This window comes from Anarrhichthys ocellatus, unplaced genomic scaffold (genome assembly GCF_004355925.1).
Source record: "Anarrhichthys ocellatus isolate YVR2014 unplaced genomic scaffold, GSC_Weel_1.0 scaffold4, whole genome shotgun sequence".
Taxonomy (NCBI): Eukaryota; Metazoa; Chordata; class Actinopteri; order Perciformes; family Anarhichadidae; genus Anarrhichthys; species Anarrhichthys ocellatus.
In genome coordinates this window covers 5,476,165-5,494,420 of record NW_022280034.1, presented here as the reverse complement: position 1 = coordinate 5,494,420, position 18,256 = coordinate 5,476,165, and the positions used below count along the sequence as shown (strand labels likewise).

Here is an 18,256-nt window from a genome sequence, read left to right as displayed (position 1 = left end):
TTTAAGAGGGAGAAAGAGGACTGTGATGTGCTTTTATTTAACCAGGAAAGCCTCATTGAGATTAACATCTCTTTTCCAGGAGTGTTCGTGTCCTCTTAGGCAGCAACAACATAAAAGAGAGATGACACACAATTCATCACCAATTTGTAAAATTTGTAACACTTGCCGTCCATGTCAATAAATCATTTTAGTTATGTTACTTGCATATAGCATTATGATCAGTGTTACGATCCATTTTAATCAGTGTTGTAATGCATGATAATGTGATTTTAAGTTACTCTCGGAGATCTTGTTTGCTTCAAGGTTTTTTTTGTGTTGTTCTAGCGTAATGACATTTTTTCACGACCACTTAAAGTCATATCATAATCCTTAAACAGTCAGAAACCAGCAATTATGAAGTATCATGATACTCAACCTCATGAAATGTCTTATAGTTATTGTTATAAAGCATTATGAATATGTATGGGTACCTACAACTATAATTATAGAGCAGATGATTACGCATATAAGTATGTTTATAATGCATTCTAGACATGGGCGTCATAGAAAGTGTACCATGAGAATCGCCGATAAGGATCAAAGAGAAGTGAATGCCTCAGTGTTTTCATGACAGTAAAATCTTTCCATTGTATCTCCCAACAGCGGAAGCAAGCCCAGTTCTATGAGAACATAGTGAAGGTCATCCGGCCCAAATCGGACTACTTTGCCGTCGGCTATTGCGGCATGGGCTTCCCCTCCTTCCTACGCGTGAGTACTCGCAACACACGTCCCCCGCAGCTCTCAGCACCCGGCACATGGCTCGTAGCACGGCGTGAGGGAGCCACTTGTCAGAACAGATGATCAATAGGTTTACCAGGGTTTGCTTAGTTCTCAGCCTCAGCCGTCAATACGTTTGTGTTTCACACGTCTCGCTCCCACAGGTCTTGGTGGTTTTGGCGGGGACTCGCTTGTTAAACATCCCACCTAGTCTGCTTTTCACTTACGGTTCACTTACTCACTCGCAGAAAACAAACTGAATCGTAAGCAGCTGTTGCAGGTGTGGACTATAGAGAGGATCCAGAATAATGTGCTGGACGGATGAGGAAAAGCGGGGTCTATTGGAAAAAAGGCTGAGAGCTGAGAATTAAGAATCTGTTTCTCTCTCCTAGTCTCGTCCTCTCTCGTTCATCATCTATGTCTCCTACATCTTTTAGCCTGTCTTCTTGATACGTATCTAATATCTACCTGTTTCTAGCATGTGCTATATGAGTCACTCTGTTTCTTGGTCAGTTGGTCAATCCTAAAAACTCCCCCATCATCCACCAGTGCAGGACATAGCTAATAAAACTGTTGAGGTCAGACCAATAGAAACACCCCGGCCTTCGTTTGCCCGATCAAAAGGCTGATCACGCTGCAAACGCTGCCTTTAATTCCGTCACCTGAACAGCCTTTTCTCCGCGCCGTGAGCGTGGCCTGCATCACAAGTTCCCCCATCACGGCCTGCACAAGAAAAGCCTTGCGCGCGCTACAAGGTGAAAGGAAGTGAAATGGTCACATTGTAAATTGCTTTAGGGGGGGCTGCTGCCGCATCATGGGCTGTAATCCCAAATCATTCAGACCTGCGCTAGTTGGAGCTTTACTTTGAAACTTCTTGGAAGTGGTGAGTCTGTTCAGTGGAAGCCATCCTGATCTCTCAAATGACCGCCATTAGTTGGCCATTAATCATTATGAATATGAACACTGGAACTGAATATTTAGAAGCCCTTCTAAGTATACTTGGCCGCTAAACCTGAACTGATGTGTATTTCCTCTTTAAAGGTCCTGGCTGGCCTTGCGCCAATGTGATCACAGCTTATCACAAATTTAGTATGCGTTCAACAGGTGTTTGATAACTCCTCACCGGCTCTTTCCGGTGTCTAAGGTGCTACTATGTGCATATCAGACCTCTTTGCTCTCTGTTGGTGAAGGGTGTCCTGCTCTGTCCACAGATCCGTTTTTTTATTTGAACAGCAAATTAAATTGATGTAGGCATTTCTCTGTGTGACGCTGAGTCACAGTGTGTTTCATGTGCTTTTTTTCCCCCACATCTTGTCTATAAGAAATAAATGGCAGTGGTGAGGGTTTGTTCGCTTTTAATATATATCCCGTTACAGCTGTGTTCAGGCTGTCGTCTTGCCACCGAATGTGTTGTTTTACACAAAAGCAACGCACAAAGTGGCACAAAAAGTCCTCACAGAATACGATATCGGTAAAGTCGAGTCTCGAGAACGACCCTGATCATATGCCCTTGTCATTCAATTACGAACAACAGCCATTTCACAACGGTCGTTCGTATGCTCTCCGATCTCCTAACCCCTTTCATCTGGCAGGGCAGAAACTCCATTACAGACGGGGCAAGCTGCACTGCTCTAATCTAACTGGCTATTTAGACAGCCGTCAAAGGACAGCTTTGAGCTCTCTTCGCTCTGCTTTTTTATTTATTTTGGAGGCAGTTGGATCTTACCTGAAACAACCAGGGCTGGGTTGTCTTTGCCAAAAGGAGTCTGCGATTAATTTACCTGCGCATTGTTTTCTTCTTTTTAAATTGTAGCATTCTTTATGCTACAGTGGAATCAAGGTAGTGCACAAGCTGGTCTCAGATACCCAAGCTGGTTAATATTACACATCACATGTTCTCCTGATACAGAGCGAATCAGTGCTCTTGCATTATGGCTCTTACGTTGTCCTGCTGTAAGGGCTCTATGTGTGCATGCCTTTCTCGATATATTTCATAATGATGTTGAAATATTTCTGCGTGAGTACTTTGGCTTCAAGGGTTCAAGTGAGGGTTACTTATTAAGATGAATATAGTGTGGAGGGTTCTCGTTTCACCCCCCCATATTGGTGTTTGTGTCGCGGTGTCCTTAGGGAAAAGTCAATTATGTGAGAGAATCAATACTCTGATAAAGGCATTTTGTATCCATCCCCTCTTAAGAATTGATTATATGCAAGGGTGCTTGATTCAGTGGCTTATGATTTATTAGTTGTTAACGCGTTTAGACACAAGGGTATTTGTTAATTATAAAATGATCATGTCATTTGTTTAGATCTGCAGCCATTGATCCCACTTATCTACTTTCTTCTTATGTAGTTCTGTATTAAAACCCAGTGTTTGTTTTGTTTCCGTTGACCGGTACAATTAATTTAAAGTTTATATTCTTCTGCTACTTACAAAACAAACATTGTAAAGACATGCACTTATCTTATTTATCGTAAGTCGTCATTTCAACCTTGAAAGTACGATACCTTTAAAACAACGACTGAAAAGCTTCTCTTGTATTTGTGTTATAAAAACCCTCAGTTTCCGTCAGCTTTTAGACACATTAAAGGTGTTCTCAGTATTTCAAAGACTCGACAATTAATCCTCTCATTTTACATCCAGTCTGCGTGTTTCCCCACGTCTCCCTTCTCTTCCTATCAATCCTAAACTTCACTTGTTCCCTGAATTTAGTTTCCTGTGAGCGCTCTGCTTAAAAAGCAGTTGAGGGTGTTTGAACGTTGGTTTGAAATATGTATCCTAACGCACCACATTCAGAGCAATTCGGCGATGAGCTGTCATGTTCTATCATTCAAAATGTTCCTCAGACAGACCCCAGAGCACACTCAGGGAGATGAAGAAGCATTCCTGGCTCATACCTTTTCAGCAGCACTCAGTGTGTTCTTTTCAAATGACTTGTATTCATTTTGGAAGAACACAAGATGATCTCTTTAATCAGCCTTTGTGTCTGTTAAAAAGAAAGTGTCCACCCATTTTAAGGTGTTTTTTCTGGGAATGATCTGGTTGTTTTCCGTGTGGTCGTTCTCCACATATGTCACAAATGGTCTAGACCTGCTTCAAGTATATCCAAGGAGCTTAAATGCTAAGCGTACGTGTTTCATTTCCATTTTGAACTTGATAACATCGCAGCTATATGAACTAATAATGCTTTGTCACTTGACTTTATGAAATTGCCTTTCTACCCACCAGCCAAGAAATAAAAGAACATTTGAGCTTGAATTATTATCTCAATGACAGTGATTTTCTTTGCCAGAACTAGCCGGTGTAGGTTTGAGGGTAATGAAAATGAGTCGTGACATTGAGATTACTGTATGCACGACTAGAACGCTCAACAACACGATGCGAATCCTGCTGTCCTGCTTATGAATAAGCATACAATATACAGTGATGCGAAAAGATTGGATGTCCTCCAACGGGTTTGAGTGATTAAGAGAAAATATTGAAAGCAAATCCCGCCGTTGTTCGCCATTAGAAAGTTGCAGTCGGGCAGATTTGTCGGATTCTCCCGCAGCTAGAAGGAATGACTTTGGAAATCAGCGTGCTTTTGTCAACTTATTTGTCAAAGCAAACTTGAAGAAACGGCTGCAGGCATATAGTTCACGGCTGCAATTCCTTTTAATTCATTTGGGAATTGAGATGCGTGCCGTGCATGAGCACAGGGCTCGCTGTGCATGAGTGATACGCAGTTATGGTTTATGAAAGGAGAAAGGAGTTTAAAGAAAGAAGGAAATGGTTTAAGATCCCTACAAGATCAAGCTGTTAAAATGTCAAGAGGGCCCGTCCTCAAGTGCAAAGATCTTACCACACTGATATGAAATTCAACCATCACGGTGGTTTGAATTGAATTACTGGTTCCTCAGTAGCTGTAGTTAGCAGCAGCTGCTTGTGAAAGAGCCCCCAGCTAAATTGTAGTAGCCATTTGTCTGTCAGTGTGCTGAAACAGAAGTCCCCCCCCCAAAGCCAGCCCACTCTGAACTCAGCTGGGATTGACTAATCACTGAATCAATGCCAAGAACTTCCTGTCACCCTCATTTCCAAGTATTTAATATGATAATGTATTTGAACCCAGCCACAGCATCGGGCCAAGCAGATTTACAAATTAAAGCCCCTCTCATCCATGTGACTTTCTTTAAATATTACAATTTTTTCTCATTGTTTTTTTTTTTTTAAGCCACATGCATAGACATTCAGGGATCTGATTTACGACTGCACAAACAATGTACAAAGCAAGAAACCATTTTATTCCTGGCAATATACAGAAAGATATTCCTGGAAAGAGAGGAGGGTTATAACTTAAGAGGAAATCTCCATCTGTGTTCACATTAATCTTAGTAGTATGCGCATGTCATTTGTAGAATGAGTTTGTGGAATGGACTGAAGGAAGAAATCAAACAAAGATGTCCTCTTTTTCACATCTTTTAATTCGGTAGTTTGTCAGTGTTGCTGATCAAGTATGGATGGATTTGTATCTTAGACGAGATAAGCATTCCTCCGACTCTATTTCTGACCTCAAATGTTGAAGCATGTTGCTTATTGAAAGTCTGTTTTCTATTATTTATTGGTTATTTTTGTTTAGGTTTTTTCAGTGTACATATTATTTATATGTATTAAGAACTGTTTGGATTAAAGTATATTAAATTAAAGTTAAAAAAAAAAATGTCACTTTGCCTACATGTACATGTCCGAAGTCTCACTGTATTCTATGTTGTGTTTCAGAACAAAATGTTCATCTACCGCGGGAAGGAGTACGAGCGCAGAGAGGATTTCGAAGCCCGTCTTCTCACACAGTTTCCCAACGCAGAGAAGATGAAGACGACCACGCCGCCCAGCGAGGACACAAAGTCTTCTTCTGGACAATGTATCCTCAGCACGAGTCATTCGTTCAGTTTTAACTGTCGAAGTTTTGTTTTGCTTTTTATTTCACTTTCATGAAGAGAAATATTTTTTATAATCAATTAAACTGCCTTTCCCTGTTATTTATTACATCAGACAAAATGCTTCACGTGTATAAATCAAAGCTTCATTGACTTATTTTGTATAAGTTGCCACAAGGAACTTTGAACTGATTATGAAACTGTCTTAATTTAAAATGCATGGCTCTATAGGACCTACATAATCCAACTTTGTAATTTGGCACCAGAATTTTGTGAAATGATAAGATTGTAATTCACAATTTGATTCGATTGCATGTTGAAATTATTTCCTTGATGTTTCTGCTGAAGACATCCAGTGTTTCACGGTTAAACCCATCCTCGACCTGCCTGCCAAGTTCCAAAACAAACCCGTCTCTGAACAAATAGTGAGGTAAGCAGGACACACCCCCCCCCCCCCCCCCCCCCCCCCACCTCCGCTCACATTCACTTCTTTACATTTTCAGAGTGCGTTATTGAAAGTCACGCAGCATGCATTCGATTTTTTAGTGATGTATGTTGAGGGCCGCTGTGGATGAAAGCCAATAAATCTGGAGGTAAATGTGTGTCTGTGTGGAACAAACAGCGGTTGACCTTCTTGTTGTTCTCCTGGTTATTAACTTGCGCCAGCCATCTGCTGTTAGTCGCCGCGCCAAGTACAACATTGTTTCTCTGACATCATTAATACCTTTGTGTTGCGCACCGGGGCCACAGGCAAACAGTGGGCACCATAACCCTCCCCACTTGTTTGCCCAATCTGTACGCCAGCCATGCACTGCATCAGTCAGCTGTGCAAATTCAGTTCGATATGCCACCCAACGCATCAATGGACGTAATTAAAAGAAGAAATTTACTCTGAAAACCTTTAGGCAAAAATACCTGAGCTCTGATCTTATCGCAAGCCTGCACCGTTGACCCCCCCCCCCCCCCACCCGCAGCAGCCTGTTGGCTTTTTTGCGAACTGTGTCTGATTGGAATATGTAACTCTGTTAATAGCCCAGATCAGACAACCACGTTTAGAGAGGACGGCTCCACACCAGCTGTCTGTCCGTCTCTCCTTCTCTGCCGACTCTCCAGCTCTCACTGTGCTTTCCCTTGTTGTCTCTCTCCGTCCCCATCTCTCTGTTTTCTCTCATTTATTCTCTCATTCAGTGGAAAAGATCAGCGGTGCATAGCAATGAGACTGTTTGAGCCAAAGGGTCACAGCAGCAGGCAGAGCACCCCCTTCTGACCTTGCTTTGTCCCGACCATGCTACTGCATCATCTCTAGCCCGCCAGCTTAATAACGTGTAAAAGGCTTAATTGGGGGAACGCAGCTGATTTAAAGCTGCTTTATAAATCGGTTTATTAGATCAGAATCTCAGAGGCTCCTTTTTTGATGTTAATGCTTCGCTTCCTCCGCTAATCTGGGACTGGCTCTCATCATGTTTATCATTAGATAGCGTGTTGCCCTTTGTGACCAAGAATAAATGGCTCAAGTACCTGTAAGACCTGGGCCCAGTCTCTCTGTGGTGATTGAATGTCAGAAAAGCTTAGTGTGGTCCGTTCATTAGCAACACATGAACAGTCCTTAGCAGAAACAGTTTAAAACATTGCAGCATCCCATCGGCACACACTTATTGCTGCCACTACAAACATTAAAGGGCAGCGGTTTTTGGAGGGGCACTGATTCCTTTTATATTTTATTCATAATTGTTTGCTGATAAAGGCAAAGCATCCTCTTTGAAACATGATATTGTTTAAGGGATGCAATATACTTTATGGGGATAATTTCCCAGGAGAGCGTGAATGTGGACGTCTGTAGAGAAATATGGAAAAAGAGCGAGTGCGTGGGGGACCATGTACTGTATGCGCCCAGACAGCTGCTCCCACAGCCACTAAGCAGCGCCATCATTTTCCTAGTGTGAAATGTCTATTCGTGTGCCTCTGTCACGTATGCTGCAGCTTCTCTACGTGTCCGACATGTCGGACCAACCTCCGGTGCTGCGAGTGACGTGTGTGACCCAAAAATGAATTTATTAACATGGATATGAGGCCGTGTCGTAGACAGCTAGTCAAAACCAGCATGCTAAATGCCACAGCTTCTGGCAGAGCTACCTGTCCTGTGTTTGACCTGTAGCAAAGCAATCAACCTTTGAATCAGGCCGTAGATTGCCCATAACAGTTTTAATTCACTCAGGCGCTGATTTTCTCCCTCCCCAGCTTCTACACCGTAAATGAAGTCCATAAATTCCAGTATTCCAGGCCAGTGAGGAAGGGGGAGAAGGACCCCGACAACGAGTTTGCGGTAATTGTTTTTTTTTTACTATGACTTGAATTCTCTATCTCTATTTTTTATATGATGGGATTTATGAAGTATTTGTTAACATTAAATGATCATCAGCATACTTTTCATGCTCTTTTAAATAAAAAAAAAAGTGTTTGTGCTAGTGTGAATGTCTAAAAATAACATTGAAGGCTACTTAGTATTGAACTATAATGTAGAACATTTTAGCTACTTTTGTTTGCCAAAGTTGACAAAATAGTAAATTTGAATAATTTATGGTTTGAGTAATAATAGTCCTGTGTAGTTATATCCCATATTTCAGTTTCGAAAAAAATAAACATATAAGATTTCTTTTGTTTTGTCTCAAATATTTCTTCTTTGTCTCTCACTCACTCCCGGATAAACCACAGACACTAGCGGTTATATACACAACATATTCGGCTAGAAACAAGTGCCTTAGCTCCACTAATGGGGCAAAAGATTGCGCATCTGTAAGATAATGTACTTAGAAGGATAAGTAGGCAGAGTAATGATCTCTGAGCCTGATCAAATAGTTTGTCAGTCTTCTCTGATGTTAAGATGCAGCAAACGCAGTAAAACTGAAATGGGTTTTTCATTTTTGTCTTTCTTTGACTGCTGTTTATTACAGGATGCTGATCGATTATTGTTTGAGATTTGTGTTTGAGGTTATAACACATCTTTTTTTTTTTTTTTTTTTTTTTTTTTTTTTTTTTTTTATCGTTTCAAGCGGAGTAAATCAATAGCAAAGCAGAACTCATTAAACACAGGACAACTGGCTGCCAACAAGAAGATCCAGGATAAATAAAATTGTTGATGGTGATCCATATCTGTTTGCCCTGTGCAACTATTACTGTCGATTCCTGATTTTTGCTACATTTTATGAATTATGTTTTGTACACACTGATCATCCAGGTGGCAGATGACAATGGTAATGAGAAAATGATCCCCTTCACACTGTTCTGTGTGTTTACTGTGGCATCACTTCATCTCAGGCAGGATGATGTATTTAACTCCTCTCAGACTCACTCCGACTGACAGTGAGGTGATGGATCTTCATAAGATTTACAGACATTTGAGCTCCATGTGCACACCTCCACCCGACCGCCTCCCCCTACAATGGCTTTTGATTGAACAACCATGACATCATCTTACTCTCATTCATGCAACAGTCTAAAAGCTTGTTTCAATGTAGTTTGGCACACAAAAAAACCCGCCTTGTCATATCGGTTGATTTCCGCGCTGTGTTCTGATTGTGTGTCTTTTGTCGTTCTGTCAACAGAACATGTGGATTGAGAGGACCACGTACACGACGGCGTACAAGCTTCCTGGCATCCTGCGCTGGTTTGAAGTCAAGTCAGTCTCCACAGTGAGTATGAAGGGCCTGTGTGCCAGGCAGGCCCCCTAATCAGACAAGGATCCACAGCCTTGCTCAGAGGCAATCGATATGATTTGTCCCCTTAATCTGTATAGGCAGCCGCGTGGACGCAGGCATGCCATTCCCCGGACTAACGACGGGGCACGTTCTCTCTCTGCCAGAGGGCCCACTTTGATTCACCAAGCGCTCCTTAAAGGCCGTCTCCACTGACAATAGCTTCACAGCACAAAATGCAACTAGAGGACAGTTCTGGAAACTCACTCGCTGTTGATCTTCCTGTAATAGAAATGCCTAGATTGCTGTATTGAAAACCTGTTGATGAGAGGATGGTCTAACAGCTGCAGCAAATGACTTCAAGTATTCACTGTAATACTTGGAATGTACACAATTCCCCTCCATCCGGCTGAAACTGCATAAAAGTTTCATTATTTTTAGCTCTGTTGTTTTGACTAATTAAAATGCTGGTCTGGTGTCCCCATCTTGGGCTGGGGGTGTTGTCTGGTGGACGAGAGAGTGCAGAGAAATGAGTGCAGCAAATAGAAGTTGGAGCATAAGAGCCAGTTACAGTATCACTTAGAGCCAAAAACACACCGCCTCATCCTTTTAATGTGTCATTAGTTTGTTCCAAAACAAATGTGCTACTTACAGTAATTAGCCTGGCTAAGTATTATGCAATCAATTACTCTTTATCTGTGGCTTTAACTAGTCACTGTCATATCTGTGCTGGTGAAAGCATTTCTCAGAGGTTATCCTTGGCCAAGGCATTACATTACCTGCCGTCACATGACACCCACACACCAGGCAGCTTGGACATTTAGCTCACCACACAACGGTCCTGCTGGTTGTTACATCCTAAGCACAACCATTTCTTCACAAAAATTCGATCCCTGCCTAAGTCCTGAGTCCATGTAGTGAGGTGCTCCATTGGCACATTAATTCAAAGGCCTCCTCCTTCAGGCTGCGTTGGAACATACTGTCAGGAGCAGCTTGCCCTCCAGATGAGCCGGGGAGAGGCCAGCTCCCCGAGGTTACACTCTCTATTTAAAGCTTAATGACTAGGCTGAGATTCACCAAGCTAAAGCCTTCCATCTGACAATGCTTTTTATCAAGCTGGCCGGTGACATAGCTGCACAGATTGGAGATTTGTCTCCCTGGCACAACGTCTTTATTCTTTTGGGCTGGAGGTCTAATTCTAACATTTATACAACAGCCCACTCATGTTTCTCCCTATATTCTTACTAGCGAGGAGGCAATTTTTTTTTTTTGTTCATCTAAAGTAATTAGATTGCCTCCATGTGGAGTTACACGTATCGAGTTGGAATCTTTTATTTTTTCAGCGTTTCCAAGCATTTTATCCATCGTTTCTCAGAATAGCCAATCATGTTTTGTTGACATGGGAACTGAAGTTCCCCTACACCAAAGTGTTATCCCTCTTCATTTGACAGTTGCAGGTTCATGTATGTGCGCAGTGGAAAATGATTCATTGCTCCTCCATCCTTCATGATTTATGCGCGTAGTTGAGGGTTTCTCAGCCAATCCTCTAATAACCTCAGGCTAGCTCCCTAGTCGGTGAACACAAAATGTTTCCACTTGATTGTTGGGATTACAGAGACACTCGTGATGTATGTGTGTATATAAACTGAATATTTGACGACACCTTCCTTTTACTTTGCTGCACAGGAAGAGATCAGTCCACTGGAGAACGCCATGGAAACGATGCAGCTGACCAATGAGAAGATCAGCAGCATGGTGCAGCGGCATCTCAACGATCCCAACCTTCCCATCAACCCCCTCTCCATGCTGCTGAATGGGATTGTGGACCCAGCTGTTATGGGAGGTTTTACCAACTATGAGAAGGTAGTCGACGTGAAAATAGTCCTGCATGTATTCCTATATTGTCTCAACCTGAGCACATTCAGGTGACAGTTTGACATTTTGGGAAATACGCTTTTTTGTTTGAGTAATATGAGAAGATTAATGAAACTCTTGTCTGTCCACTGAAGCTAGAGCCAGGAAACGTTAGCTTAGCATACAGACTGGACAAAGGGGAGAGCAGCTAGCTTGTTTCTACTCTACGGTAACCAAATGTGCCTACCAGCACCTCTAAAGCTCATTACACACCTTGCACAACTTCCTGGAGTCTTGTTGTCACAGTGAGGTCGCCAGGCAATCAGCAGAGACTTCAACACATAAACCCCGTGACACACAACGTCATCTTTGCACTTCAAGAGACAGAACGTGTTAATTAGTGAGCTTTAGAGGTCCTGATGCGCAGATGTTGTCATCCTTGGAAAGTGCCAATCTAGCTGTTTTCCCCCTGTTTCCATTCTTTATGCTAAGCTAAGCTAACCGCCTGCTGCTCCAGCATACAGACATGCGAGTGATATTAATTTCCTCATCTGAAAGTGAATAAGCGGAATAAGGTCTTCTGACATTTTATATTCCTGAACATTTTGGTGAATTTCTAATATGTCAAGCTATATTCAGAGCTAATTCAAATGAACCGACTTCTTCCCCCAGGTCTGATGTCATGCTGTGAAATAAAATCATAATCTCATGCATATTTCAACTCCTAGAAGCTCTCATTCCACCAGCATTTAACATTTTTATCATCACACTTGTGACTGCTAACATATTTTTTGTCATCATGAATCAGTTTTTGTTCTGGGCCTTTTTTTCCTCATGAAAAAGTCAATCTTCATCACATTTCTAGTGTTCCCACTGGTTTGTGAGCTGCACACTCCATTCACCATAACTCGATGGCGACTCATGTGGAAAGGAAAACTGTTTTTTGATGATTAAAAAAAAGTGATAGCCTGTTGGTTCCCAGCTAATATCACAACCTGGAATAGATTCATATTGGTCTTGTGAAACAGTGCAGTGTGAGTCAGAGGAGGAACGACGTGAATTCTTTGCCCTCAGGGCGCTCCTTCATCGCAGTGAAATATTGCAGGTGATGGAGGAGAGACGGATGTCTCGACTACATTTTTCTCATTTTAACAGCGCCTCCCAATGCTGTCCCCTTTGACTTGTCAGTATTTTTCTCCCCGGTTTCTCATTTTATTTATATTACAAACTTTTCCACATTTCAGATTGCTCCTTCAGTCTTCCCCCGTACTCACTCCTCCTTTTTCTCCCATCATATAAACAGACTTACTCCAGTAACTCCTCTCCCTCTTCCCCAGGCCTTCTTCAATGATAAGTACATCCAGGAACACCCAGAGGACCTGGAGAAGATAGAGAAACTAAAGGACTTCATCGCCTGGCAGGTGAGCTTAAACTGCATATTGCTGATCTGTGTCTATGTTGAGTGCATGTGATCATGGTAAAGCATCAGTCTGTCTCGCCCAAGATGTCAGGCTTCAAGGAAAAGTTTCATGGTCTGCTCATCACGAATGACAATCTTGTTTACTTTAAAAGATGACATTTACTCATTACATGGTATTTCTTTTTCCATGGCACATGTTAAAAGCAGAGGACGGCATAGCCTACAGGCAAAGAACATGATTAGATGGTATGAAGTAGCATGTGACGCATGAAATAGTGAATTCATGCCACTTTGCTTTTACGCTTTCTTAATTTGCCTGGATTTGCTTTGGGCTATTCACTTGGCTATTCAGGTGCTGAAAACATATTGGCCTTATACAGTATGTAACTTACTAAGTTATTAAAAGTGCATAATTCAAAATAACTATCTGCTATGAAAGAGAATGAAGTCACTCTCTTTCTGTGTGTGTTGTAATGCGAGCTTCTCTGTGCTTTATTTACGTAGCCGGTCTAGCGTAGCGTGTACGTTAGTGCATGTGTGTCCCAGTGTGGAGTTGTTTACTTGTGGATTCAGCACCAGCAATTTGGGAGCCATCCAGCACCCCAACCAGGGCCCCGTTGACACCGAGCAGTGGAGGGCTTGAATGCCGAAGGATACTTTTGTTCTGTTTTGTATAATATGACATTTCTACCTGCAATGTTGTCCCCTTACTAAAGCACTGCTGCCACAGCAGAACTCTGAAAGGTTACAGCTGAAAATATTATATATCGTTTGAAGAACCAGTGAGTGCACTGCCAAGAGTGTCCTACGACAGTAACTGAAGTGGGCTGGGGGAAAAGTGTGTTAAAGAGTTCATTTGGAGATGATAGCGAGGCAGAGAGTGCTGAAGCAAACATTCTGAAGTTAGGGGGGGGATGCTCCACAGCGTGAAGAGACAGAGGGGAGATCAGCATTGGCGTGTTTTTTTGCGAGCTCTGCACCCTCACTGAGCCTGCAGGAAGTGCACACGCAGCAGACAAGAACTGCACATACACACTTAATGTTGTGGCACGTGCTGTTTAACAGCTTACTATGAAACTCCACAGATCTGTAGCTCATTTGTGGCTCATCTTTGATTAATAAGCTCCTGCTTTCTAGTGGAATACCAAAGACTTCCTCCCTTCGGGATTTTAAAAGGCTGTTTTGCTTTTTTTATTACTCACTCTGGACTTTTTAGCTCTGAACTAAAGGGTCACTTTAATAATCAGGAAGTCGAGGTTTCCTGCCTTATGGTTCACCCAGGAAATGAGCACAGACACGAGAAGTTTCTCTGCCTGCTTCCTATAGCTAGTTGCAAGGAAAAAGGAACTTAATTGAATTTGCAATAGTTGTTCTCCTCTCCGTTGTTGTAAAATAGGTCAACTTTGTGCTCTGCCTCTCTGGCGGAACTCCTCCGAATCTCGATGAAGGCATGATGAATATTCACACAGGAATATATCGACTTCTTATTTGATGCCATGTGTGATGCTTAGAGGCTGTCGTTTTTTTATGATTACTATTTCCATATTAGTTGTGCGTTTAGTTATTCCATATACATTTTTTGAAGACATTCAGATTGTGTAAACATGCGGAAATGTAGGATATCGCTGACTGAATTAGAAGGTGACAAAGCAGGTGGGGGTAGCCTAAAAATAAACGTGTCGCTACTTCATCGCTCCTGGAAAGAAGTGAATAACACGAGTACATTCTATTTAACAAGGTTGGAGTATACAACTAAATCTTACCTTTCAAGCAAAGGCAATTGTTCAAAGCTTTGTGTTGGTTCCAGTGCAATGCTAGAATGTGAAAGAGCCAACACCATTTCAGCATCAATTTGAGATTTCAGCTCGACTAGAATGGTGTTAGAAATGATCCTCCAAACACAATCCACAGTACTAATTAGCAGGAGCTCTGTTGTACGTTCCAGTAATTCCAGTATGAGAATGACCGGCCGCTGTGCCCAGTTAAAAATGTCCTTCACACCAAGCTAACCAAGTGTTTGAAATCATGGTGGTATGTATCTTCCATACGCACAAAAAAAACACACGATTGAAGTTGTTTGGTGTGATCATCACAGAGAAACGTGTCTCGGAGAAAGCAGAAATACGTTTGCGGAAGCCCACGGCAAACATGCACACAAGGAACCTCTTAAGAGATGACGAAGGCAGAGTTGTTGATTTGAAACGGTATCGGCTGTCTCCTTGCCAGAACCAGCATTCTTGTTTATCTCCCGCCTCGATTCTTTCTAAATGAGACAAATGAAGGCGAGCCTGGTCCAATGAACCAACCAAACGGTTCAAAATGAGCCGGTGAGCACTGTTATTCTGCAGCATCCATTGTCTTCCTCTAGTAATTAGGGAGGAAATGAGCAACTGGAAATCAGGAAATGAAGTATTGTAAAAAGCTCCCTGCAAAATACATAGTGTGTGTTTTCATGTGATGTTTCTGGTTATAATTAGCAAACGCTCTCGACAGATGCCTAAATTAGCGCCTTAGTCTTCCCACTGCAGCATGATCCATGCTATTTAAAGTTGTTAAGGGTAGCTGAGTGATCAATACATGGAGTCACAGACCCAAGGAGGCAAATTGCACCTGTGCATTATCAACATAAACATAATCTTTCAGTGACAATTCTGTTTAGTTTAGTGTGTTTTTTCAGTTTTTGCTGGTCCCTTCACCTCCTGTATAGTAGAACCTGCCGGCTTATCAGTCTGTCTGACTCACCACTGGCCATGTATGTGTCTAAGACCTATGTGGTTTTAATATGTTATCATGGCCTTAATACCCAGCATCTGGCTGTCCCAGCACCAAGGGTATGGCTCAGAAGTGTGCTCGCTGTGCAATAAAGATGACTAGAGGTACAGGGGTCAGCTAGGAACACTGGGCTCTGAGAAGACACTGATATTAGGCAGCAGTGCCATTTCTTTCATACAGTTGTTGTGACATGTGGCCTTCATGCCTGCTAAGATGACCAAAACCAAATCTCTGGCCTTGCTCTCATTTTCCCAGCGAGCGTTTCAGCGCCACACACACACATGTGCTTGTGGCACTCCAACTTTGTCCTTTATTGCTATCAAATGACTCTTTGTAACCTTTAGAGTGGAATATATCCAGTTTTTTTTTTTTTTAATAAATGCAGCCTCTGGTCTCCAGTGCCTAGTTATCCGATATTGACATTAGCCTTACTGGAGGTAATATCGCTGACTGATATCCCGAATCATAAACCCGCTGTCTCTATTAGAGTGCTGGAGCAGAATATATAAGCTACACATAATTTAACTACTGAATGTACATATTTCTGTGTGTTAGCAGCCTTGAGCCTAAGTGTGTTCCACAATGAGCTTATCTCTGTGCAGCCACCAAGCAGATTTCTGTTGCCATGCCGCCACTCAGTCGCACTCCATCATCCTAAGGTCTATAAAAAGATGTGGGTATCCTGAGAGACGTGAATCTTGCCTCAGCTTTCACTCTCGCTGTTTCTTTCTCCCCATTTCATCTCACAACACTTGGTTCTTCCCGACTCCTCGCCCTCTCCCTTTTTCTCTCTCACTCCAAACCCTCTTCCCCTCTGCCTCTCTTTGCTTTCACCCTTTCCTCTCCTCTCAGCCTCCTCCTCTCCTCCTCTCTCCACCAAGAGGTCCCAGCGGTGATCATGAAGGTGTCGATAGCAGGGGAAATCCTCGCAGGGGTGTCTGTAGCCTTCTCTCATTGATCTTTCTGTGCCACAGCTTTGGTTTTGTGGAGCGCAGCACAGAAACATTCCAGAGAGTGAAATATCCTGTTATTTATGTATGTTAGTATTTCTTTTCAAGCCATTCTGCTCAAAATGTGCTCCTCCTATCATAGGATGCTGTTTAACGTATTAATACAGGGTATTACATGGTTGACAACCTGAAGCCAACATTATAGATGTTTCCCTGCATTAGTCATTTTTTTCTTTTAAGCCCACCATGTGTTGAAACACGTGTAAATAAAACATGCATCGTTTTGAGATTATTACAAATGGTTGCATCACCAAACTGAATTGGTGTTGCGTGCCAGCTGAGTGAAGTCAGTGCTCGCTGTAGCCCGCTGCAGAGGGGCAGTTTGCCCTCTGAGAAAAGGAAGAAAGGCGAGCAGTCTCTGGGGAATCACAGGTTAGCACACACACACACTTCTTCTCTTTACTGGCCCACCTGTTCCAGATACTTCACACACTTCTTTGCACTCTGAGTTCTATTTGCTCAAGGCTTCGGTGAGTTTGTTAGCAGTAAAAGCTCTACTGTAGTGAAGATGAAGCACAAGATGCACTCTGCGGTTAAGTGTTGCCTTGTTTTTTGAGTGTGCAAATACACCACTCTGACTGCGACCGATTAATATGAACGTTTGAATTAAATCCCCTCTAATGTGGTTCATTTTTTTTTTTTTTTTTGTTTTTTTACTTATTCATAAGCATAAAAGCATAAGCTGCTTCCCTTTTAACCTTTAACACTATTTCTCACTTATGGCAGCTGGAGAATATTTTTACAGTTGTCATGGGAAAGAAAAAGTCTGTTATTACATCTTTGCTGGTTTCTGGTGAGTTATTGTGCAATTCTCCCCTGCCAGCCTTACCATAGCCAAAAGTACCATGTTCCAAAAAAAATTCAAATTTAACCTGTGATTTCATCCGGAAGAGAGGGAGATGGGGGGGGGGGGGGGGGCGTATCACTCAAATGTTCTCTTCCCAAGGGATGACGCTTGCTCCTCTCGCCAGAGCTTGCTGATTCTGACTGTGGAACTGGGGTTTCCTACTTACTAGTTTTCAGCAGTTACAGTGTCTCTCTCCCTCTCTCTCTACCTGATATGCTTCTGTTATGTGTTTTAGACTTTGCTATTCACCACCTGCCTCGCACAATCATGTGAGAGGCAGCAGTGTGCCGGGAAAGGGGGCATTGTTTCTGTGCGCCAGAGGTTCGGAGGAAAACATCCATCACGTGAAGTTCATGCCTTCTCATCACCTTGTTTAATATACCTGTGTTATGATGTGGTTGAGGTGGGAGGGAGGAGGCAGTGGGGGAGGGAGTGTCATGGCAACAGCCTTCCGCTTCCACCTGGATGAGGTTGTAGTGACACTTCCTCTGATGTGCTGAGTATGCACAGCCAAGGGTCCAAAGGTCCCGTCACTTAAATTGGCTGAATATATTCCTCCGACGAATGGAGAAGCGGCATGTAGTTAACCTGTCATCTCTCCAGGGTTTCTTCAGGGTGAATGTTTCTTACACCACCGTTTCGCCCCGGCAGATCCCGCACCTCTCCGAAGGTGTTCGCATCCACGGAGAGAAGGTCACAGAGGCGCTGAGGCCTTTCCACGACCGCTTGGAGGCCTGCTTCAAGCAACTGCGGGAGAAGGTGGAGAAACAGTACGGGGTAAAAGCCCTGGTAAGAGCTTTTGCTTGTTTTTCTGTTACATGATAAGTGCTTTGTAGCTCAGTGTGGTCCTTCCTACCAGGAACTAATGGAATCTGAAGCTGTTACTGTTATTTATTCTGTTGTTTGGCTGAAGGACTTCGAGGAAATGGATGATTTTGTTATACCTCTCAGACATCCTCTCTTCCTCTTGTTCTTTTGTTGTTGTTTTTTT

General features: G+C 42.6%; 1 protein-coding gene across 2 annotated transcripts in view; it reads left to right on the top strand.

Moving 5' to 3' along the window:
* The window catches only part of dock1 (dedicator of cytokinesis 1), a 156,755-nt gene that overhangs the window by 132,468 nt on the left and 6,031 nt on the right, over positions 1 to 18,256 (top strand). For both annotated transcript variants that reach the window (XM_031842849.1, XM_031842848.1), the window contains 8 exons: positions 643 to 747; positions 5,513 to 5,654; positions 6,019 to 6,100; positions 7,909 to 7,993; positions 9,273 to 9,359; positions 11,049 to 11,225; positions 12,554 to 12,637; positions 17,917 to 18,054. In XM_031842849.1, coding sequence (XP_031698709.1) covers positions 643 to 747; positions 5,513 to 5,654; positions 6,019 to 6,100; positions 7,909 to 7,993; positions 9,273 to 9,359; positions 11,049 to 11,225; positions 12,554 to 12,637; positions 17,917 to 18,054 — 900 coding nt within the window. The remainder of the gene's footprint in view (positions 1 to 642; positions 748 to 5,512; positions 5,655 to 6,018; positions 6,101 to 7,908; positions 7,994 to 9,272; positions 9,360 to 11,048; positions 11,226 to 12,553; positions 12,638 to 17,916; positions 18,055 to 18,256) is intronic.